At 34.3% G+C, this 22,591-nt stretch overlaps 3 protein-coding genes and 1 long non-coding RNA gene across 10 annotated transcripts; 3 read left to right on the top strand and 1 right to left on the bottom strand.

Moving 5' to 3' along the window:
- Positions 1–330: 330 nt before the first annotated feature.
- Positions 331–4,996, top strand: LOC105125036 (nicotinamide mononucleotide adenylyltransferase-like). 7 transcript variants are annotated; one of them, XM_011025318.1, is made up of 4 exons: positions 724–1,245; positions 1,533–3,940; positions 3,978–4,354; positions 4,484–4,996. In XM_011025318.1, the coding sequence occupies exons 3-4, from the start codon at positions 4,022–4,024 to the stop codon at positions 4,769–4,771; spliced, it is 621 nt and encodes a 206-aa protein (XP_011023620.1). In that variant the 5' UTR covers positions 724–1,245; positions 1,533–3,940; positions 3,978–4,021; the 3' UTR covers positions 4,772–4,996. The 7 variants fall into 7 exon arrangements, with proteins under 7 accessions (XP_011023617.1, XP_011023619.1, XP_011023616.1 ...); XM_011025316.1 differs by having other exon boundaries at positions 1,533–3,418; positions 4,047–4,996; XM_011025311.1 differs by having other exon boundaries at positions 3,978–4,996.
- Positions 4,997–7,746: 2,750 nt separating this feature from the next.
- On the top strand, positions 7,747–12,654 carry LOC105125032 (probable linoleate 9S-lipoxygenase 5). Its single transcript, XM_011025308.1, has 8 exons — positions 7,747–8,097; positions 9,414–9,703; positions 9,786–10,026; positions 10,116–10,457; positions 10,555–10,640; positions 10,726–10,833; positions 10,970–11,538; positions 11,714–12,654. Exons 1-8 carry the CDS (start codon positions 7,872–7,874, stop codon positions 12,465–12,467), a joined length of 2,616 nt encoding a protein of 871 aa, XP_011023610.1. The 5' UTR covers positions 7,747–7,871; the 3' UTR covers positions 12,468–12,654.
- LOC105125033 (uncharacterized) lies at positions 12,557–13,083 on the bottom strand. Its single transcript, XR_842171.1, has 2 exons — positions 12,749–13,083; positions 12,557–12,710 (listed from the first exon to the last, which is right to left on the bottom strand). It is a non-coding gene; the product is annotated as an uncharacterized LOC105125033 (long non-coding RNA).
- Positions 13,084–17,052: 3,969 nt separating this feature from the next.
- Positions 17,053–21,934, top strand: LOC105125034 (probable linoleate 9S-lipoxygenase 5). Its single transcript, XM_011025309.1, has 9 exons — positions 17,053–17,486; positions 18,530–18,819; positions 18,896–19,130; positions 19,256–19,597; positions 19,696–19,781; positions 19,906–20,013; positions 20,148–20,452; positions 20,552–20,815; positions 21,014–21,934. Exons 1-9 carry the CDS (start codon positions 17,285–17,287, stop codon positions 21,765–21,767), a joined length of 2,586 nt encoding a protein of 861 aa, XP_011023611.1. The 5' UTR covers positions 17,053–17,284; the 3' UTR covers positions 21,768–21,934.
- The last annotated feature ends 657 nt before the right edge of the window (positions 21,935–22,591 follow it).

Genomic DNA, 22,591 nt, shown 5'->3' with positions numbered 1-22,591 from the left:
CATAACCAAACATGATATAACATTACCAAATTTAATTTTATTTTTTTTAACTAAAAATTTGATAAAATTAAAAATTAATATTTAATTTAATTTAACTAGAAACACAACCAAGTTTAATAACTAGACTCTAATATAAATTTTAAGTTTTATTTTTAAATAATGATGATATATTAAGAATAATTTAAATAATTCTCTTAAATCCTAACCATAAAACTAAATTCAAAAAATCAAAGAAAAAAAAGAAGTAATGTGACTAATCTCTTGATGCACAAGTCACTCTTTTTTTTAGTAGTGAAAGCAGCAATCAGCCCTCACTCTCGCATTCTTGCATTAAAAAAAAAATCTAGATTTAAAAAAACAAAGAAGAAGAAGAAGAAGAAAGATCGGAACTTACACTCAAACGTTCTAGCATGGTAGTAAGAAAGAAAGAGAGAGGCAAACTCCCTTGTTACATCAGCTCTCTCTCGCCCCTCTCTCACGCAATCTTGCATTCTTCACTATTCTTGCGTGCGGCCAATTCTGACACTCTTTTCACAAGGTGTCGTTACTACTACATCTTGGATTCTCTTTCATGTTCTAAATCTATTTTTTTTTTCGGGGAACCCATCAAACTGTGAACATTTTCTTACACATTTATGCAAAGTTAGACCCAAAATAGACGTATTTTTGTGTTGAAGACTTTGGTTTTGATTGGGTTTTTGATTTAAATGGGAGCTGGTAGGCTATTACCCTCCTTGTCTCTGCTAAATTTGGTTTAGCTTTAGTTTTCTTTTCTTTTCAAATCTAGCAAATTCAAACAGGAAAAGGGTCTTTTTGCTGTCAAGTAAAAGTTTGAGGAGATTCGAGTAGTACTTTATGTTATCCAGAATTGCTTTAATTTTGTTTATTTTTAATCAACTGGGACAGATAGAAATTATAGGATTTTGTCAAACGTAGAGGATGTGACTGGAATGTGAAAAAAGGAATGATTTTTTTTTTGGGTGAAGAAGAGAGCAAGAAGATCTGTGGATATTGATGCTAATGATTCTCTTGCACTGATTTATTGGTTTAGAGCGGCAATTTAAGTTGCTGGGACTGGATTTAATTTGTTGGTTGCAATCGTATAACAATGAAGGGGAAGTTTTGAGGTATTAAGAGTGATTGGCAAAATTTCTGGTTGGCAATTTATGTGAATGGAGAAGATTGTGTAAGGATTTTGTTGCAAGGAAAGGGAGATAGTGAGTTAAATCCGTCGGATTTTTGCAGGTTAGGTTTTTTTTTTTTTAATAACCATGTCTCGACTAATTTCGAGATTCTGAAGTTAAAAATTATGTAAGTTTTTAGTGGTTTTGAGGTTTGTAATATTTGAATTGACTTCGAGAGCAAATTTAGTATTTAACCAATTAAGTTATACTCTTTAGGGTTTGCAGTTTTGTTTCTTTTGTTTCTTTAATGTGAGTGTTCGGCTAGCTTGCGCAAACCTTAATTAATCTTATGAACTTTAAAATTAATAATTATATAAACCTTTAGTGATTTGAGGGGACTCGTTGCAGTTTTGTTTCTTAATATGCTTATAAGTGGTCTTTATTCACACATCACAGGGCATGCATGCAAGCTTTCTTTCGTGGAATGTAAACTTAACATTTTCCCTCTCTAAACTTCTACTGATCTGCATATTCATTTATTAACATTATCAGCATCAGCATCAGCATCAAAACCGAAGATATATTACTATGTTTCTGATTTTTTTTTCTGTTTATGTGTGTGTGTTCTTCCTCTTTGAGGTCTATGCTATCTGAAATCTGGTGGTTTTAGGATACCCACTCGAACCTAGATGTATTTTGTTACACATGGATGAACACTTGGACACAAAGACACTTGCTTTGAGATGGTTTTTTTTTTATTTTTTATTTTTTTATATGTAATGGCTTTTTATGCAAGGAGCTAGGAGATTGTTGGAACATTGTGTCGTCTAAAGTTTGTTTGAAGTTTTAGTCTTTAGCTATGTAGAATAGTTGTTTCTCTTTGCAGAAAGTCTTTTTGCAGGCAAGGAAAGTTTGAAGAGAGGTAATATTTTTCAGGGGCTAAGAAGTACTTTATGTTACTAGAATTTCCTTATTTTGGGTTATTTTTTATATTGAACTTCGGGGATGTGATAAAATTAGAGGAAGGAGTTTGGAAAGTGTGGAAAATGTGATTGAGAAAAGGAATGGGTTTGTTGTGAAGGAAGAGAGTAAGAAAATTTGCAACATATGGATACAAATTTCGTAGAAGAGTTTCTTTGCATTGGTTTAATAGTTTAGGCCTTATGGTGGCAATTAAGTTGCAGGTATATGATTTTGGTGGTCGCAATCATATTTCAGAGAATGAGAAGTTTCTGGACACAATGAGGGTGGCAAACAGTTCTGGTTGGTTGTGCTTCTGAAGGAAGAAAACATTATGTGGCAAGGATGGGAAGATCATGGGCAAGATTTTGTTAGCAGTTTTGTTTCTCTATGTTCTTTAAAGTGATGTTTATTCAGGCTTCACATAATTAACATACTATGAAGATTATGCTAGGGCTTAGTAGGGCATGCTCCAAGCTTTCTTTATTAGAAATCTAAACTCAAAGTTCTCTGGATTTCATTGAGAACTTGGCAGCTAATGGTGACAGGAGAACTACGGAGGAAGAGGAGGAAAATAAGAATGTATCAAAGAAGCAAAAGCTGGATAAATCTGTGGAGGAGGAGCACTTTGTGAGGGCTAAGAAGATGAAAAAACAGGAGGGGGTGGGTCCTGTTAGGTTGGGTCCAAAGACTTTTGTTTCAGCAGTGGAGATGTTCGATTTTTTCTACAATTTCCTTCATTTTTGGCCTCCCAATCTTAATGTCAACAAGTTTGAGCACATGGCTCTAGTGGAGTTGCTTATGCAGGATCATTTGGAGCCTGAAAAAAAGATTGGTTGTGGGATCCAAGCTTTCCAAGTCTGTTTTCGTCCAATGTGGAAGACACAGTGTGTCTTCCTCATTTGGGATGATGAGTTTGTTGATGATTTCAGCTTCTGAAAGTGCACGGATAATATTCTTCCCCTGCCTGAGGACATGAGAATAAAATCTGATGCCAGCCTATCTTCAGGTGGTGGTAAGAGTTGCAAAAGGAAAGGTGGTGGTGTGAGAATAGGTGAACACAACCATGGAAGAGGTGGTAAATCAAGAAACTGAATCATTGCTTTGATTTACCTGGGTGAGAGGTTTCATAACAGCAAAATGAGGGTTGCTTGTCTTCAACTTTCCATTGTCTGCACGTTGATGTGATTATATAAACAGATTCCATATGGCATTTAGTAGCCTCAGTTTGTTACTCATGAGAGATTAACAAGTTTAAAGCTGGACCATCTTTTGTATGTCGATAAACTCTTTTGATTTACTCAAGTAAGGAATTTCAACTGAATTTCATCCAGGTATTGCAAATTGCTCAGCTCTGTGTGCGCGTGCTTCTGTGCCTCTAGCTCCTTAGCTCTTTCCCATTCTAAATGAAAATAATGATGCATGCAGTCTCGTGTGTTTTACCATGTGAATAAACATGACATGATGGCTTTTGTGAATTTTAACTTGCTCCTATGCATACTCTGGTCCTTTATTGTCATGTTGATCTTATTCAATGTGAATCATTGCCATTTAACTCCCAACACACATACATATGCATGCATACATGTTCTTCAGACCTTTTGAGTTGGTCCTATTGTAATGATCTAGTTATGTGATTCACATGATTACTTGCTAAAGTTAACCTTTGTCCATGTTTCACTGATTGCCTCAAGCTAATGTGTTATTCAGATATTGCACAGTTTGTAATTATTGTACATCTTGGATGGATTTATATTTATGAACGTGATGTGAATTTTCCAACTTTGGAATGGGAAATCTCCAACTAGTCTATGCTCAGCTTCTGCTGCGTCATCTGAGTGCTTCTTTACTGTGAGGCTTTGCATAATCGTCTGAGTGCTTCTGTACTGTGAGGCTTTGCATAATCGTAAGCATGTTATCGAGAATGAGGTGCACTAATGCTTGTTTCCCACTGTCATTCAGATATCATGGATCCTCAATTGCCAATGGAAAAGGTATCTTTTGGCCCAAATTCTACTGAGGAAAATAACAAGATAAATGTAGTTCTAGTGGCAACTGGCAGTTTCAATCCTCCAACTTTTATGCACCTGCGATTGTTTGAGCTGGCAAGGGATACATTGCAATCAGAGGGATACCATGTCATTGCTGCCTACATGTCCCCTGTCAATGATGCATACAAGAAAGCAGGCCTCATTTCTGGGGAACATAGGTTGCAGATGTGCAGCTTAGCCTGTGAAAGTTCTGATTTCGTAATGGTTGATCAATGGGAGGTAAACCAAAGCACTTACCAACGTACTTTGACTATTTTGCAAAGAGTCAAGAGTTCATTTACTAATGGTATGAAAATGTCTAGAGAATCCCTTAAAGTCATGCTTGTTTGTGGTTCTGATTTACTCCAGTCCTTTAGTATTCCTGGGTTTTGGAACCGTGATCATGTAAGAACCATCTGCAGCAACTATGGTGTGGTTTGCATTCGCAGAGAAGGGCAAGTTATTAAGAAGATTGTATCTGATGATGAAATTTTGAATGAAAACAAGGGTAATATCAGAGTTACAAATGATCTTGTTCCAAACCAGATCAGTTCAACAAGAGTAAGGGAATGCATTTCAAGAGGGTTGTCCATAAAGTACTTAACTGCAGATGGAGTGATTGATTACATTAGAGAAAAAGGTTTGTACCTGAACTAAGATGAGAAAAAAGATGATTTCTAATCATACCCAAAGCTTTATGCATCAACTATATTTCTCTACGTGTTTTAAGCAGTCAGAATATACTTAATGAAGCACCGCAACATGAAACTACATACTTGTTTGCATCTTTCGTTCATTCTAGCTCATTTACATCCAGAAGATTCTTCTGTTCTGAATCCTTTTGAAATACAAAGAATGATCTCTCATAGATCTTTTCTGCTATCTTCGAGCTGGGGATGTGCATTTTTATTTTGTGAAAGTCGCCTTTGTATCATCAAACTTCGGTTCATGCCATTCCTGAATTCTTTGCTATTAAAATGAGTTCATCAGAATTCATTTGTTTATTCCTCAAGTAACTCTGACGAGGTCAGTACTTTGAAATAAGTTAAAGCCCGTAATTCAATTGCTTGCGCTGAATTCTCTACAGCAATATGATCACCTTAAGATCTGCATTCACGAGGCAACTCATTCATCAATCTGGATTTAGATGACTTCGAAGCGTTCTCTTCGTTATTCAAATATTTTGTAAGATAAAATGTAGGGAATGAGAGGATTTGCAAGGGATACATGAGAGCTTTCTAGCAACTCCTAGAATCCTTAACACCCAAATTGAGGTGTTAAGGAAAGAATGGTTAAGTTTTATAATTTTTTACCTTATTTTCCTCCTCCTTTTTTTAACCTTTTTTTTTTTAATGTAATTTCAAATCCATCATTTCTATTGGAAGTAAAAATTAAGAAAGTACAAGGCTTATATTCATAATTAAATACAATTTAATAATTATAAAATTAAACCTTACCTAGCCTTCAATACCCCTCCCCTCTCCTTCTCTTACCAAACCAAACACACCATAAATGTACAGCCCATTTCTCAATTTCACCCCGCGAAAGAAGATGTTGTCAACTGGGTCCCTAACGTTTCAGATATTTCACAATTGGATCCTTTTGCCTACGTCCTCACATACAGATAGATAAGCAGAAATAACAATGTCGATGACAACCGCAAAATAAATAAATAAATAAATAAATAATTCACTTAAAAATCATTGCTAGTTAAAGCAAGATAGATACGCTGAATTGTTCACACCCATAGATTTATTGCTAGAAGACCTCGCATTTATAACGACTTAAATGCTTGAAAGCTGGCACCGTTTATCTATAATTGTATCTGAATGTATTTTAAATATATATTCTACTTGAAAATTATTAAATTAATTTTTTCAGTTTATATGTGTTAATATTAAAAATAAAAAAACTTAAAAAAAACTATTTTAATATATTTTTAAAAGCATCCGACAGCAGCATGAACATAAATTTACAACCACAGGCCAGAAGTAGTTGAATAATTAAATTTCGTACAGCTAGATGAGCATTAAAACAAAAGAAAACAAAAAAAAGGTGAAGCATGTGCTTGTTTGCTATCTTGTTTGTGTGATCGAAATCAGCATGCTGTGTTATAATTTACATGGAATCTTATCAGAAACAGTGGAAGTTTTTGAATTAAATTAATTTTTTAATATAATATTAGGATTTTAATGTTCATGTTCTTATTTTTTATTTATATCTTAGTAAGATCAAGGACAAGACAATGGGAAGATATGAATTGAAAATTAATATAACAGCAGATAACACTTGTACGGAACATGTAGTACTTGGTCAAGAGCAAGAATGCTATTTTTTTGAAGAAAATGGCTTCATGTCAAGATATCAGAGCAGTCCTTGCTAGCAAGGGCGGAGGCAATGTAAAGACAAATTGCAGAAGTGCACGTAAAAGAAGTTGAAATTAAAAGCTTGAATGCTTGTAAAAATCACAGGGAGGGCTGCAGAACAAGCCACCAAGAATCTCTTCTTGAACTTGATAAAGCATATAGAGTCGATCTCTTCTATTATTTTATGCAGAGAGATTGCAGAAGTGCACGTAAAAGAAGTTGAAATTAAAAGATTGAATGCTTGTAAAAATCACGGGGGGGCTGCAGAACAAGCCACCAAGAATCTCTTCTTGAACTTGGAAAAGCATATAGAGTCGATCCCTTCTATTATTTTATGCAGACAAATTGCAGAAGTGCGCGTAAAAGAAGTAGAAAAAGCTTGAATGCTTGTAAAATTTGCAGGAGGGACCGCAGAACAAGCCACCAAGAATCTCTTCTTGAACTTGGAAAAGCACATAGTGTCGATCCCTTCTATTATTTTATGCATGTGAGAAGCAAGGAATGTTAAATAAATAACAATATCATTTCTATATTTGCAAAAAATAAAGCAAACGAGAAAAGTGATATCAACCAGCCAGAACCACATGAGTTTGAACAAGAATATATTCAAAATGTTTTGCTTTTTTGCCTACAAACCCAACTATTGGGTCCCAGATCGGCCATCTCAGATATAAAAGTATTTTACTATGGCATTAAAGATATATAAAGCGAAAAATATTGTATTTTAAAATATTTATATATATATATATATATTAATTTTTTAAAATTTAATTTCATTATCATCATTCTTATCCATGGTACGTTTTCTTTATAGCAGCAGTCCTCAAAGGGGTTCGATGAGAGGATGTGAGATTTTTATCAGAGGATGACGACAACACTTGAAGCCCCCTCTATCTTTGTCATTTGATCTTCTTCTTTTTTTTTGAATTCTCCATGGATATATTATTTTTTTATTTTAATCTTCAGAAAAATGAAGTCCATGAGGAATTTATTTTTTATTTTTTCCTTAAGAAAGGCAAAAGAACAGGACCTACAATATGAACAAGATAAGCTTCTCAGCCATTACCACACATTCATGTTCTTTTGAACGAGCATGCATGTCTGTTTTTATGTTCGAATATTTTTGAAAATAAATAAATATCCTTTTGTTTTTTATATATATATTTTCATGTTGTTTGATGTAAGAATATTAAAAATAAATTTTAAAAAATAGACAAAATTATTATTTTAATATATATTTTTTAAAAAAAAACTATAAAATACAATCACTGCCATCAAATAAAGACCACCATAATCATACCCTTCTCTCTCACCGTAACTTGCAGCCAACAAAGCTTGTCTTTAGATTCTTAGTAACACAGCAAGCAAGAGAGAGAGAGAGAGAGAGAGAGATGTTTCAAAGCATTATCGATGCCATTACTGGTAACAGTGATGGGAGTAAAAAGTTGAAGCGTGGTGATGGTGAGTGCAAGAAAATCAAAGGGACTGTTGTGTTGATGAAGAAGAATGTTTTGAGTTTCAATGATTTCCACGCATCAATTCTTGATCGTGTTCATGAGTTGCTAGGCCAAAGAGTCTCTCTGCAACTCATAAGCGCTGTTAACAGTGACCGTTCTGGTGAGTAACAGTATTACTTCTTTATTTTGTTGCTTATTTTTTATGCCTCGAAAACCATTATTTTCTGGTGGGATACTTTGAACCTGTGCAGTGGGATCGTAGAGATAGAACAGGACAGTGCTTGATTTCCTACATTTACTAGTTTCCATGCATGGTTTCACCTTGAATATGCAGTAGACTAATAGCTATATTCTCAAGGACATTAGAGAGAAGTAAAGCAAGCAAAAATGTAGCATTTCAAGGGAATCAGATGAGTGTATAACCAAGTCTCAGTTCATGATCTGCTTGTTAGGGAGCTCACTGATTTCCTACTTCTTAATAATGTAATTGGTACCGGATCAATGGTTGTTATTAAAAGTATTTTTTTTATTAAAAAAATATTTTTAAAATTAACATATCAAAAAAATATAAAAAATAAATTTAAAAAAAAATAAATTTTAAATTTAAAAAAAAAAACACATTTCTATTATGAGATCTTATCTTAATAAGATATGAATCCTCAACTCCTACCTTTTTAGAGCGTGTTTGAAATATAATTGTAATTAATTTTTAAAGTATTTTTCATTAAAAAAGTATGTTAATAATTTTTTTAATTTTTTTTTTAAATTAATACATTATAATAATTTAAAAATATTAAAAATATATAAATTCAAAGAAAAAAATTAAATCTTTTTAAAAATATTTTTTAAACACAATTTCAAATGCCCTCTAAATACATGCATGAATCATGACGAGGAATGGGGACATAAATAATTGATTTGGTATTATATAAGTGGTTATTTTTTAAAGTTATTTATATTTTAAAATATATTGAAATAATATTTTTTTTATTTTTTATTATTATATTAAAATAATTTAATAACATGAAAAAATATTTTGAAATAAAAAATAAAAAATTATTTTTTTAAATTGATTTCAAAGCGCAAAAAAAAACAAGCTTAAACATAAAATTTGTTTGGTTATAAAAATGAAATATAAAAATATAAAATAAAATACATCATTGAAATAGTTTTGGATTAAATTTTTGTTCTTCCAATGATAAGGAGACAAGTCTGCTGTGTCCCTCCTATCTCTGTTTTTTTCTTCTCTCTCTTTTCTCGAGACAGTAAGCATGTTATTACTAAATAATTATTAGGACATCGCAGTGAAACGAAGTTTCTAAGAGGTCATTTTACTACTTAATTAATCTGAACTAACTTAACTTATAATTAAAACATGGCTTAACAGAATTCATTTATATTTTAACTGTAAATGGACCTGCAATTGCCTAAGATAGTTATTAGCTAACTGATGAGGATTCTGGTGCCCTTTTGTAGAGAATGATTTGAAAGGGAAGCTAGGAGAGCCTGCATATTTGGAAGAATGGGTTACTACAGTCACTCCCTTAACCGCAGGCGAGGCGGCATTCAAAGTTACCTTTGATTGGGATGAGGAGATTGGAGTTCCAGGGGCATTCTTGATAAGAAATAATCATCTCAATGAATTCTACCTCAGGACTGTCACACTTGAAGGTGTTCCTGGCCATGGCCGAGTCCACTTTGTTTGCAACTCATGGATTTATCCTGCAAAACGTTACAATAAAGATCGTGTTTTCTTCACTAACCAGGTAATTATCAAGTAACATAGAAAGATGAGGGTAGATGTGAATATTTGACTGAGCTACAGCAAATTCTGATACATTTGTACAGACATTTCTGCCACACGAGACACCAGCACCACTACGTAAATACAGGGAAGAAGAACTGGTTCATTTGAGAGGAAATGGAGAAGGAGAGCTTAAGGAATGGGACCGCGTTTACGATTATGCTTACTACAATGATTTGGGAGATCCTGACAAGGGTCCAGAGTATGTCCGCCCTGTTCTTGGAGGGTCTTCTGAGTATCCTTATCCCCGTAGGGGCAGAACAGGCCGAGCAGCAACCGAATCAGGTCATTACCTGTTGATCCAGAATCTCACATTTTATGTTGCATTTCACACTGCTTGACAATTGTAAAACTTTTCCATGATCTTGTTGCAGATCCCAACACAGAGAGCAGGCAGCCACTTCTGATGAGCTTAAACATTTATGTTCCAAGAGATGAACGATTCGGTCACTTGAAAATGGCAGACTTCCTTGCTTATGCACTGAAATCTATAGCTCAATTTGTCAAGCCTGAACTGGAAGCATTATGTGACAGCACCCCTAATGAGTTTGACTCCTTTGATGATGTATTGAAACTCTATGAGGGAGGCTTTGAGCTTCCTGAAGGTCCCCTATTAGATAATCTTCGGAAAAACATTCCCTTGGAGATGCTTAAGGAAATTTTTAGAACTGATGGCGAAAACCTCTTCCAATTTCCAAAGCCTCAAGTGATTCAAGGTTTGAACTAAAACATTTAACTCTATGTTTGGAATATTTCATAAACATACATTCACCCATCTCCCTTTTGGCCACGAAATTATGATATCCTTTGCAGATAATCATTCTGCCTGGAGGACTGATGAAGAATTTGGCAGAGAAATGCTGGCTGGAGTAAACCCAGTTATCATTCGTCGTCTTGAGGTAAGCTAAAGTTCCAGTAGAATTTTCTGTCTCCGAAATATGTATCATATGTTTTTTCTTTGTGTCTAATAACAAATCATTGCAGAAATTCCCTCCCAAAAGCAAACTAAACAGCAAGCAATATGGTGATCAAAACAGCTCAATAACAGAGGAGCACATCAAGGACAATCTGGATGGACTGACCATAGATGAGGTAATCTCTCGATAAGTTTATTCGACAGTTGAGTTTAAGATCAGATCTGTGAATGTTTCACAGATGGAGATGCTGAATTTAGTCATCCCATTAAAGAAAAAAACAACCGTAGCTGAAATTATTTGTTGTTGAATAGGCAATCAAGAACAACAGGATGTTCATATTAGATCATCATGATGAATTGATGCCATACCTGAGGAGGATAAACACTACTACCACAAAGACTTACGCCTCAAGGACTCTACTTTTCTTGAAAGATGATGGAACTTTGAAGCCACTTGTAATTGAGTTAAGCTTGCCTCATGATAAGGGAGATGAATTTGGAGCCATTAGCAAAGTCTATACCCCGGCTGAAGACGGTGTTGAAGGTACCATTTGGCAGCTGGCTAAAGCTTACGTGGGTGTAAACGACTCTGGTTACCATCAGCTTATTAGCCATTTTTTGAACACTCATGCTGTAAGTGAACCATTTGTGATTGCAACAAATAGACAACTCAGTGTGCTTCACCCGATCTATAAACTCTTGGAACCTCACTTCCGCGACACAATGAACATAAATGCGCTAGCTAGGCAGATACTAATTAATGCTGGTGGTATCCTGGAATCAACAGTTTATCCTGCAAAGTATGCCATGGAAATGTCATCGGTAATTTATAAGAACTGGAATTTCACTGAGCAAGCACTTCCTGAAGATCTGAAGAAGAGGTAACCTTCGTAGTTTACTCTTAAAAGGATAATTCATAGGTGTTCACAATTTTCAAGACTTCAGGAACTAAAACTTCAGTAAATGATGTTATAATGCTTTAGGAATTTAAACTTTGGTTATATTCGGTGATAATGTTGTATTTCATTGCAATAACATCCTACCTTGTTTGTTCAGAGGAGTGGCAGTTGAGGATCCAAAGGCTCCACACGGTGTTCGCCTGCTGATAAAAGATTACCCATATGCAGTTGATGGGCTAGAGATATGGTTTGCAATCAAAGAATGGGTGAAAGACTATTGCCTTTTCTACTACAAGGATGATGACATGATTCAAAAAGATTCTGAACTACAATCATGGTGGAAGGAAGTGAGAGAGGAAGGGCATGGTGACCTGAAAGATGCACCCTGGTGGCCAAAGATGAAGACTCGTGAAGAGCTAATAGATTCATGTACCATAATCATATGGGTGGCATCTGCTCTCCATGCAGCTGTCAATTTTGGTCAGTACCCTTATGCAGGATACCTTCCGAATCGTCCAACCATAAGCCGTAGGTTCATGCCTGAAGAAGGCTCTCCTGATTATGAGGAGCTAAAGTCGAACCCTGAAAAGGCTTTCTTGAAAACAATCACTGCCCAGTTGCAAACACTTCTTGGAATTTCCCTCATTGAAATTCTGTCAAGGCACTCCTCAGATGAGGTGTATCTTGGGCAGCGAGACACTCCTGAATGGACAGCAGACAAAGAGCCATTAGAGGCGTTTGAGAAATTTGGAAAGAAACTGGCAGTTATCGAGGACAGGATGTTCGATATGAACAAAGATGTGAACCTGAAGAATCGTGTTGGCTCAGTCAAGGTGCCATACACTCTGTTGGTTCCTACCAGTGAAGGTGGACTCACTGGAAGGGGAATTCCTAACAGCGTTTCAATCTAAAGCTTCTCTACAAAACTATTTGTTGTACTTTAACATCATTAATTTCTTGATATGAAGGTTCTTTGTAACTAACGAGTTTAAGCATTTTCAATCACCAATATCTGTAATTCTTGTTAGATGCTTCAAGGCACATATGTCTTGATATAATAAATTTTATAAATAATGATGAAAACTAGTTCTTGTTGCTGTTCTAAAGTTTTTCATAACTTAAACCAGTTAGACTCTGCAACGCAGAAGAGATTCCTGCGAGGCTATACTTAAATAAATGAGACGGGAGAGACCTTACTGATTGAGCCTCCAATTACAACTCACTCCTACAACATATGTTTTTGTTTCCCTTCAATTTCTGTTGTTTAAGAAAGTAGGCCCTAAAAGAGTCTGTTTTCAGTTTAGTTAGATGAGGCTTCTAGCTTTCCAGGCCTTTCAGTTTTGTTAATTTCTTCAAATTTGATGATTTCCAAGTCTCTTGACTTCATGAAGCATGCTTAGCTTGCTGTTTGACACAGAATTCAAAACCAGAAAACTGATAAGTCTTTAAGCATCTAATCTATATTATCAGTTGGATAAATACGAAGGGGATTTCATATTCATTATAATCGATCATGTCTCTTTTCCTCTTCCTTTGCCCTTGTATTAAAACCAGAAGCATTCAGTTCCATCATTTTCTGCAAAGAAGCAAGCTTCATAGCTTCTTCTTCAGGCTGTTCTCCCTAGCGTTTTTTTTAGCTAACTGAGATTTAGCTTCAAAGAGCATCTCCTTCTCTTCCTCGTCCATATCTATCAACAGTATCCGGACATGCAGGCTTAGGTTCCAGATTCAAATCAATCTCACCGGTAGGCAACTTGCATGGCATCGTCTGGTTCATAAATAGCTACCATCCTCAAGAAAAGCTGCGTCAAGTAGCTTAATCTTCTATGGCCAACAAATGGGGCAATCGTTCTCCACTGCGTGAATATGAGCTTAGCTAGATGATGCCGTTTCTCATCCTCTTCTCTTGAGTTGTTGGCAGGGATAATAATTTAACCAATTGAACCAGATATGTGAATTTTTTTGGATAATTATTTTACGAAATGAGTAATAGATACGATAATAGATTTGTGGTTCGTGCTGTGCTTGTGTTTATTTGAAATAAAAAAATCCAACATTGAAAAACAAATAACACAAATAAATTTTTTTAGTAAACTGATAAAAAAATAACACAATGATAAAAAAAATAGTTTAATTAATAATTTAAATAATACAAATAAAAAATATAACAACAATAAATAAACTAATAAAAAATAACAAAGAAAAAGATAAAATAAAAAAAATTCTAGTTAAATCGGATTAATTCACAAGCTTGGCAATCATGAACACAAAATTAAGATAATCTTATAAAGTATAAAAAAATTGAATATCAATCCCTAATAAATTAAATAAGATTATAATAACTCTATACAAAATAAAATAAAAAGAAAAAAAATCTTAAACTTAATCTTTAGCAAATAAAATGTTAAAAATTAAAAAATTAAAAAAAATTGAAAAAACTTAATCCGAGTTCATTTGAGTCAAGATGTAAAATCTTTGATTATGTCATGATGCCATGGTAATTGTGCTTGAAAATAAATTAAATAAAATTATTAAGCTCAATTATTGTAAAATCCAATGATGAAGAATAAAAAAAATTAATTAAAAAAATAATGAATTTTTTTATTTATTAACTTAAGTTAACTCACTAACTTCGTTACCATGGATATGTAATTTTTTATTTATTAACTTAAGTTAACCCACTAACTTCGTTACCATGGATATGTAATTGAAACAACCCAATAAAAATAAAAAAAATACAAAAATTAATTTTTAATAAATCAAATGTTGACTCTTATTATCCTTTTATATCGGTAACCAATCAAAAAAATAAAAATTAAATTTGAAAGACTAAAAAATAATTAAGGTCAAATTAAAAATATTTGTAATTTTATAAATTATTTAAAATAAAAAAATAATTAAAATAATATTACTGAATGAAAAATAAATTAGAGGAGTTAGTCTGGATTTTTGTAAGGGCTAGCATTGAATTCGAGAAAAAAAATAAAAAGAAAAGGTTGATGTCTCTAAACTGGAGACGTATTTGAAGCATGCATCATCCCATCATAGAGAGGATGTCAACACCTTTCCAATACTTTCGTGGAAAGTGGTGTTTGATTACCCAATATATGTTGCCTTGAAAGTCAATATTATTTTTTTAAATAATATTTAATATATGTTAAATTATAATAATGACCCAAGTAACTTTTAATTTAATAATAAAATCAATATAAAATGACACTAAATTTCTTGCAAGAGATTTTTAATCCAATAAATGCATACATTCTTCAATATTCACATAGTGGGTGTGTGTGTGTATTACTCTTTTATTTCATGTTAAATAATAAATATCCAAACAAATATTCCAATCTTGATAAAATAAATTATAAATATCTAATTTTTTAACCATAATAAATAAAATATAAATACGATAAAAATTTGATACGTGAGTATCATTATCATTGTGATTGCTAGTTGCTTGTGTGCTCCTCCTGACTCCCTGCTGTTATTTTGTACTTATTTTGTGATGAATATAATATAAATATAATAGAAAACTGGATTCTTATTTTAGACTTTCCTCCACTGCACATCTCATCGAGCTATGATAAAAAAAAATGGTAGCTATGTAAAAATTATCATGTTACAACTCCACCTTTAAATTTAGTTTTGGAATTCAGTCTGTCTTGATGGATTGACTCAAGATTTGATTAATTTAGGGCTGGAATCGGATCACATTAAAAAAAAATAAAAAAAATAAAAATTCAGTATAAACTAACAAGATCTGGTTAAGAATTCATTATAAAATATAATAGAAAACTGGATTCTTATTTTAGACTTTCCTCCACTGCACATCTCATCGAGCTATGATAAAAAAAAATGGTAGCTATGTAAAAATTATCATGTTACAACTCCACCTTTAAATTTAGTTTTGGAATTCAGTCTGTCTTGATGGGTTGACTCAAGACTTGATTAATTTAGGGCTGGAATCGAATCACATTAAAAAAATAAAAAAAAATAAAAATTCAGTATAAATTGACAAGATCTGGTTAAGAATTCATTATAAACCCGTTGAGTTTTATTTTTTTGGTTTTTTTTTTTATTAAAATGATGTCCTTTTGATTTTTTTAAAAAATAAAATTTGACCTAACTGACCCGGTAACTCAATCAAAACTCGAACCTTGAACCAGGCCAGATTTTAAAACTATACTTTCAAGTATATAACTATCATATGTTATGCCTTAAACATATTTTTTATAAAATAAATTATATGTTATTTTATAAAATTTTAATATATTTTTCAAAAACCAATTATGGTTCATAATAGTTATAAAAATTTAAAATTTAAATAAAATAGTATAATAATAAAGCACTTTAAAACATTAAATAAAGACTAGAGAAAAATTCTTGTAAAAAAAATAAAATATGTTAACTAAAAAAAAAAGTATGAACTTTCAATAAAGTTTTCTTGTTAATAGAATCTAAAAACCTAAAAAAAATATTAAAATAAAAATATGAATTCAACTAATTATAACATTAAATATATATCATAAATATTATAAATTATGTTTATGTAATAATGAAATACATTTCAGATAACAGATAATAAAACAAACAAGGTTTATAATCTTAATCATTATAAAATATTCAATCACTATAGGTTAATATCTTTTTTATTATCTAGGTATACAAATTACTATATATACGTATACTAAATACTCTATGTTAATATAAAGTTATTGGCAAATATATATATATATATATATATATATATATATATATAAAATCATGTGAATTGTCTATTTTACTCATGAATCATTAATACCTGTAATAATATACACAAGAGCGCCATTGATTTTTTCAAATCCATTTTATTTTTATTTTGGGTATTACGGATCCAGAGAAGGATTCATGTACACAGATGCCCAATTGCCTTTCTTTTATTGGATTATTTTTTTTATTCCATTTGAGGTCTCAATGTTGGATATTTGTAAATTTCCTCATCAGATCAAGTTGAATCAGATATAATGTAAATTAACTCAGTCAAAATCTTAAAAACAACAAAAACGAGGTTCATGTGGGCTTCTATAGTAACTGTCCCTGTAAGCATAGTTTTTAAACCCGGCCTGGTGGCTGGCCCGGTTCAAGGTTCGGGTTCCAGGTTTTGACCGGGTTATCGGGTTTTGACCGGATCGAACGGGTCAATTTCTATTTAAAAAAAAAATCAAAACGACATCGTTTTAATAAAAAATAAATAAAAGTCAACGGGTTATCACCGGGTTTTTGACCGGGTTTTGCCGGGTCGTCCGGGTTTCTGGTTCAACCCGCCGGTCGACCGGGTCACGCCGGGTCATGGCTTATCTTATTTTTTCATTAACTCGGCCCGGTTCCAGCCTCGGGTCGGCCGGGTCCCGGATCAACCTGCCGGGCCGGGCCGGGCTTTAAAACTATGCTTGTAAGGAGTAGGTCAGTAATTCATGAACGTATTAAATGACTAAAGACAGGATGGTTTCATATGAAACGAAGACTTGAGCAAAAAAAGTCTCCCTTTCCTGATAAAATGCAATAACTAGAGCAAGCTGCAATATGAACAAATGAAGGTTCTTGGTCTTAGCCATATGTGTAGTCCCTCTCTATAAATACTACCACACAACCGTTCCCTTGACGCGCATTACATTGTTTTCTAAAGCCAACTGTAGATTGAACTCTTTGTTCAGCACCAAGAAGTGAGCAACAGAAGAGAGGAAAAGAAATGTTTCAGAACATTATTGATGCCATCACTGGTTGTTGTACAGGGGACTGTAAAAAGAAGATAAGAGGCACTGTTGTGCTGATGAAGAAGAATGTTCTGGACTTAACTGATTTAAATGCTTCGATTCATGACCGTGTTCATGAGTTTTTAGGCCAAGGAGTCTCTCTGCAACTCGTTAGTGCCGTTAACAGTGACCCTTCAGGTACATACACAATCTGTTCTTCTTCTATCATTTTGTTGCTTTTTCATTACTTGATGCCTTTTCACCCCTAAAAGGCCATTTTTCATTGTTCTTTTTGGGTGGGATATGTTCTTTTTTCCTGGATCACTGTAGAGGAGACTCATTAGAAACACCTAGAATTATGGAGCAAGGAAAAGATTAAAAAAAGCCAGAGGAGAGAGTATAAGCCATATACCAGAAAGAAACCAACAAAATTTTATCCTAGCAGTATCCATCATGCAGGTTGCAAATCATGACTCATTTTGCCATACAAGTTACTAAAATGCGAAACACCCTAATTTGTGAGCTGCCTGTAGTATGGTGTTTCTGCAAGTTCTGATCCTGCAAGCACAAAAAAGGAAGTGATGGACTGGTGACTTAGTATTGATTAATTAAATTACTTGTCATAAATCAATTAGCTCCTTAAAAACCGAACAGATCATAGACTTGAACTTGGTTCCTCGTATCTGATGAAAGCCTTTGTGGATATTCTCCTACTGTTTGGTATTGGGTGGTCTCCTGGGGTGCCTTGGTGGCCTAGTTGTTGATAAGTCTTCTGGCTCCACAACCTCATTTGATTTTGCGGTTTGAAAAAATGTTGTTTAATGTTTTTTTTTTAAATCAAAATTTGAGTTTAAATGGGTAAACTCACCTGTACGTAACCTGGGGTTTGATAACTAAAAAATTATTTTCAATACACAAACATTTTGCAGCAGCTACCTTCCATTTGTCTGATTCAGCTGGATGCATTGTGTGAGTGATTATGACAAGCATATACAATTAATTAAAGATGACGTTGGCTTTCAACAAGCCACAAGCCACAGCCTATCCGGAAAGTGAAACATCGTAGTGAAATATCTTGATTTTCATGGTCACTATTGACCTTAAAATCCAGCCTTGGTTATCTATAAAGAACTTTGACTGGTCATAATTGTAGCCCATCATTATAATTGTTACTGTAGACCTGCAATTTCCTAAGATTGCATTGTTAGCTGACTGATGTGGATTTTGATGCCCCTTTGTAGCGAATGATTTGAAAGGGAAGCTAGGAAAACCTGCATATTTGGAAAAATGGATCACTACAGTCACTCCCTTAACAGCAGGCGAGACGGCATTCCAAGTTACCTTTAATTGGGATGAGGAGATTGGAATTCCAGGGGCGTTGCTAGTAAAAAATAATCATCAGAGTGAATTCTACCTTAAGACTGTCACACTTGAAGGTGTTCCTGGCCTTGGCCGAGTCCATTTTGTTTGCAAATCGTGGATTTATCCTGCAGAACATTACAGTAAACCTCGTATTTTCTTCACTAACAAGGTACGTAAGTAACCATAAAAGGCTGAAGGTAGTTGTACATGTTATCCTGAGCTAAAGTTTTTGATACATTTGATAGACATATCTGCCACACGAGACACCAGCACCGCTTCGTAAGTACAGGGAAGAAGAACTGTTTCATTTGAGAGGAAATGGAGAAGGAGAGCTTAAGGAATGGGATCGCGTCTATGACTATGATTTTTATAATGATTTGGGATCTTCTAAAAAGGGTTCAGAGTATTTCCGTCCTGTTCTTGGTGGCTCTTCGGAGCACCCTTATCCTCGTAGGGGAAGAACAGGCCGCAAAAAAGAAGGTCATCATCCGGTTGAGAATCTCAATAATGTCATCAATGGAAATCAGATTTTTGTACTGTTTAATTGTGTTTTTATCCTTCTTGTCATTTCTAAAGTTGTTCGATGATCTTGTTATCCTAAGCAGATCCCAACACTGAGAGCAGGCTGCCACTTCTGAAGAGCTTAAGCATATATGTTCCGAGAGATGAACGATTTGGTCATCTGAAGATGGCAGACTTCCTTGCTTATGCTCTGAAAACCGTAGCTCAAGTTGTTAAAAATGGAGTGGATACATTTGTTGACACCACCCCTAACGAGTTTGACTCTTTTGATGATGTATTGAAACTCTATGAGGGAGGAATTGAGCTGCCTCATGTTCCTCTATTAGATAACATCAGGAAAAACTTTCCCTTGGAGTTTCTTGAGGAAATTTTCCGAACTGATGGGGAACGTTTTTTCGAATTTCCAAAGCCTCAAGTGATTAAAGGTTTGAACTTAAACAATTAACTCTATGTTTGGGCTATTTTATAGACATGCATTCACCTATCTCTTTTTCCGACTACTTAATTATGATATGTTACACAGATAATCATTCTGCTTGGAGGACTGATGAAGAATTTGGCAGAGAAATGTTGGCTGGAGTAAACCCTGTTCTCATTCGTCGTCTTGAGGTACACGGAAGTTCTAATAAATATTTCTGTTTGGAAAATTTATCAAGACAAAGAACCATTTGGGAGTTTATGGATTACAGATCTTCTCATTCTTTGTTTCGAATAATAATTCCTTGGAACGCAGGAATTCCCCCCGAAAAGCAAGCTAAATACAGAGCTATATGGTGACCAAAATAGTAAGATAACTGAGGAGCACATACAGAATAGTCTGGATGGACTGACCATCGATGAGGTAATGCTCTATCTGTATTAGTTTCTTTGACAATTGAGTTTACAAATCAGATCGCGGATTCTTCTCAGATGGAACTGCTGAATTTAATCGCCTATAAAAAAACAATTTAGGCTAAAAGAGTGTTTGTTGCATAGGCAATCAGGAACAACAGGATGTTCATATTAGATCATCATGATGCATTGATGCCATATCTGAGGAGGATAAACACTACTTCCACAAAGACTTATGCCACAAGAACCCTGCTTTTCTTGAAAGATGACGGAACTTTGAAGCCACTTGCAATTGAGTTAAGCTCACCCCATGAAGAGGGAGATAAATATGGATCGAAAAGCGAAGTCTACACCCCAGCTGAAACTGGTGTTGAAAGTTTCATTTGGCAGCTGGCTAAAGCTTATGTGGGTGTAAACGACTCCGGCTATCATCAGCTTATCAGCCACTGGTATGCTTCGGCGAAGAAAAATCAACTACTTCAAGAAAAAAATATTGATGCAGTTCATTAATTAATTTCTGTTTATAAATTTTCTTGTTTTTGTAACAGGTTGCATACTCATGCAGTAATTGAGCCATTTGTGATTGCAACAAATAGGCACCTCAGTGTGCTTCATCCGATACATAAACTACTAGAACCTCACTTCCGGGACACAATGTACATAAATGCACTCGCAAGGCAGATCCTCATCAATGCTGGTGGATTTCTGGAAATGACAGTTTATCCTTCGAAGTATGCCTTAGAAATGTCATCATCACTTTACAGAAGCTGGGATTTCACTGAGCAAGCACTTCCTGAGGATTTGAAGAAGAGGTAAATCCTAGTCTATTTGTAAAGGCTAATTCATAGTTGTGAACTTGTGATAATAGAAACATAGAGAAATGTATGCTAATATAAGACTCCAGGAACAATAACTCTAGTAAATTCCATAATGCTTGGGAATTTAACCTTGATGAATGCTCTAATAACGCTTTATTTTATTTCGATTACATGCTACCTTGTTTTATTCAGAGGAGTGGCAGTTGATGATCCAAATTCTCCGCATGGTGTTCGTCTCCTGATAAAAGATTACCCATATGCCGTCGATGGACTTGAGATATGGTCGGCAATCAAAGAATGGGTCAGAGACTACTGCTCTTTCTACTACAAGACTGATGAAATGGTTCAAAACGACACTGAAATCCAATCTTGGTGGAAGGAAGTGAGAGAGGTAGGGCATGGTGACCAGAAAGATGCACCATGGTGGCCAAAGATGCGGACTCGTGAAGAGCTGATAGAATCATGTACCATAATCATATGGGTGGGATCAGCTCTTCATGCAGCTGTCAACTTTGGGCAATACCCTTATGGAGGCTACCTTCCGAATCGTCCAAGCACAAGCCGTAGATTCATGCCACAGAAAGACTCTCCTCAGTACGAGGAACTCAAGTCGAACCCTGACAAGTTTTTCTTGGAAACAATCACTGCCCAGTTGCAAACACTTCTTGGCATTTCCCTCATAGAAATTCTATCAAGGCATTCCTCAGACGAGGTGTATCTTGGGCAGCGAGACATTCTTGAATGGACAGCAGACAAAGAACCAACAGAGGCGTTTAAGAAATTCGGAAGGAAACTGGCAGTCATTGAGGACAGGATATTGGATATGAACAGAGAAGCGAGATATAAGAATCGTGTTGGGCCAGTCAAGGTGTCATACACTCTGTTGGTTCCTACCAGTGGCCCTGGGCTCACTGCAAGGGGAATTCCAAACAGTGTTTCAATCTAAAGCTTCTCCACAACACAATGTATTCTAGCTCGATATCATTTGTTGCTATGCAGGCACTCTTACATAAAAATTTTGAGCATTTTAAATCACCAATATCTGTAATTCTTATTAGATGCCTTATGGCACATATGTCCTGGTGTAATAAACTTGATAAATAATGAAGAACAGAAGTTCTCTTGTCCTCTAATTGACATTCAACTAACTTGAACATCTTACATAGTCGGCTAATTTCCATACTGTGAAGTGCCTGTGCTTCCAATGGCTTGTATCACCAAAACCAAATTCAACTAGACCAAATAGAGGTTACAGGAAAATGCCATTTCTTGCTTCAGGAGCTCAAAATGATGGCACATTTCTTCTTCCTAAGAGTGAAACTACAAGTAGCGATGAATATTTTGTGGGTGAAAACTTGCTCTAGTTAGTTATTGTTATGAAGAAGTGATTTCCCCACTCATTACCTTGTTGAATGATGTATAAAAGCTAGTTCTTATGAAAGAGCTCTGAGTCTAGGATTATGACAGGGGCAGTAATTATAATTTAAAATGTTTTTTATTTAAAAATATATTAAAATAATATTTTTTTAAATATTATTTTTGAGATCAAAACATTAAAAAGATTTGAAAACATAAAAAAATTATTTTTAATAAAAAATTAAAATTTTAAAAAATATGATTTCAACTGTATTTCTAAAAAGAATAACGTTGAGCTACATAGTTTAAATCATGTTTGACTTAAAAAACATAAAAAACAATGCTTTTTCAAGCCAAATTTAATTTGAAAAGTGTTATTATTAAGAAGACAAACATCTTTATAAGAGTTTAACT

Source organism: Populus euphratica, unplaced genomic scaffold (assembly GCF_000495115.2).
Source record: "Populus euphratica unplaced genomic scaffold, PopEup_1.0 scaffold28.1, whole genome shotgun sequence".
Classification (NCBI taxonomy): domain Eukaryota; kingdom Viridiplantae; phylum Streptophyta; class Magnoliopsida; order Malpighiales; family Salicaceae; genus Populus; species Populus euphratica.
The sequence above is the reverse complement of the archived record's forward strand: the minus strand, read 5'-3'. Positions and strand labels throughout refer to the sequence as shown.

Coding starts and splice junctions, on each gene's coding strand:
- LOC105125034 (XM_011025309.1), top strand. CDS start 17,285: ATGTTTCAGAACATTATTGATGCCATCACTGGTTGTTGTACAGGGGAC. Junction 18,820..18,895: donor GTATTTTCTTCACTAACAAG/GTACGTAAGTAA, acceptor TACATTTGATAG/ACATATCTGCCACACGAGAC. Junction 20,453..20,551: donor CATCAGCTTATCAGCCACTG/GTATGCTTCGGC, acceptor TTTTTGTAACAG/GTTGCATACTCATGCAGTAA.
- LOC105125036 (XM_011025311.1), top strand. CDS start 4,022: ATGCTTGTTTCCCACTGTCATTCAGATATCATGGATCCTCAATTGCCA.
- LOC105125032 (XM_011025308.1), top strand. CDS start 7,872: ATGTTTCAAAGCATTATCGATGCCATTACTGGTAACAGTGATGGGAGT. Junction 8,098..9,413: donor TGTTAACAGTGACCGTTCTG/GTGAGTAACAGT, acceptor GCCCTTTTGTAG/AGAATGATTTGAAAGGGAAG. Junction 9,704..9,785: donor GTGTTTTCTTCACTAACCAG/GTAATTATCAAG, acceptor ACATTTGTACAG/ACATTTCTGCCACACGAGAC.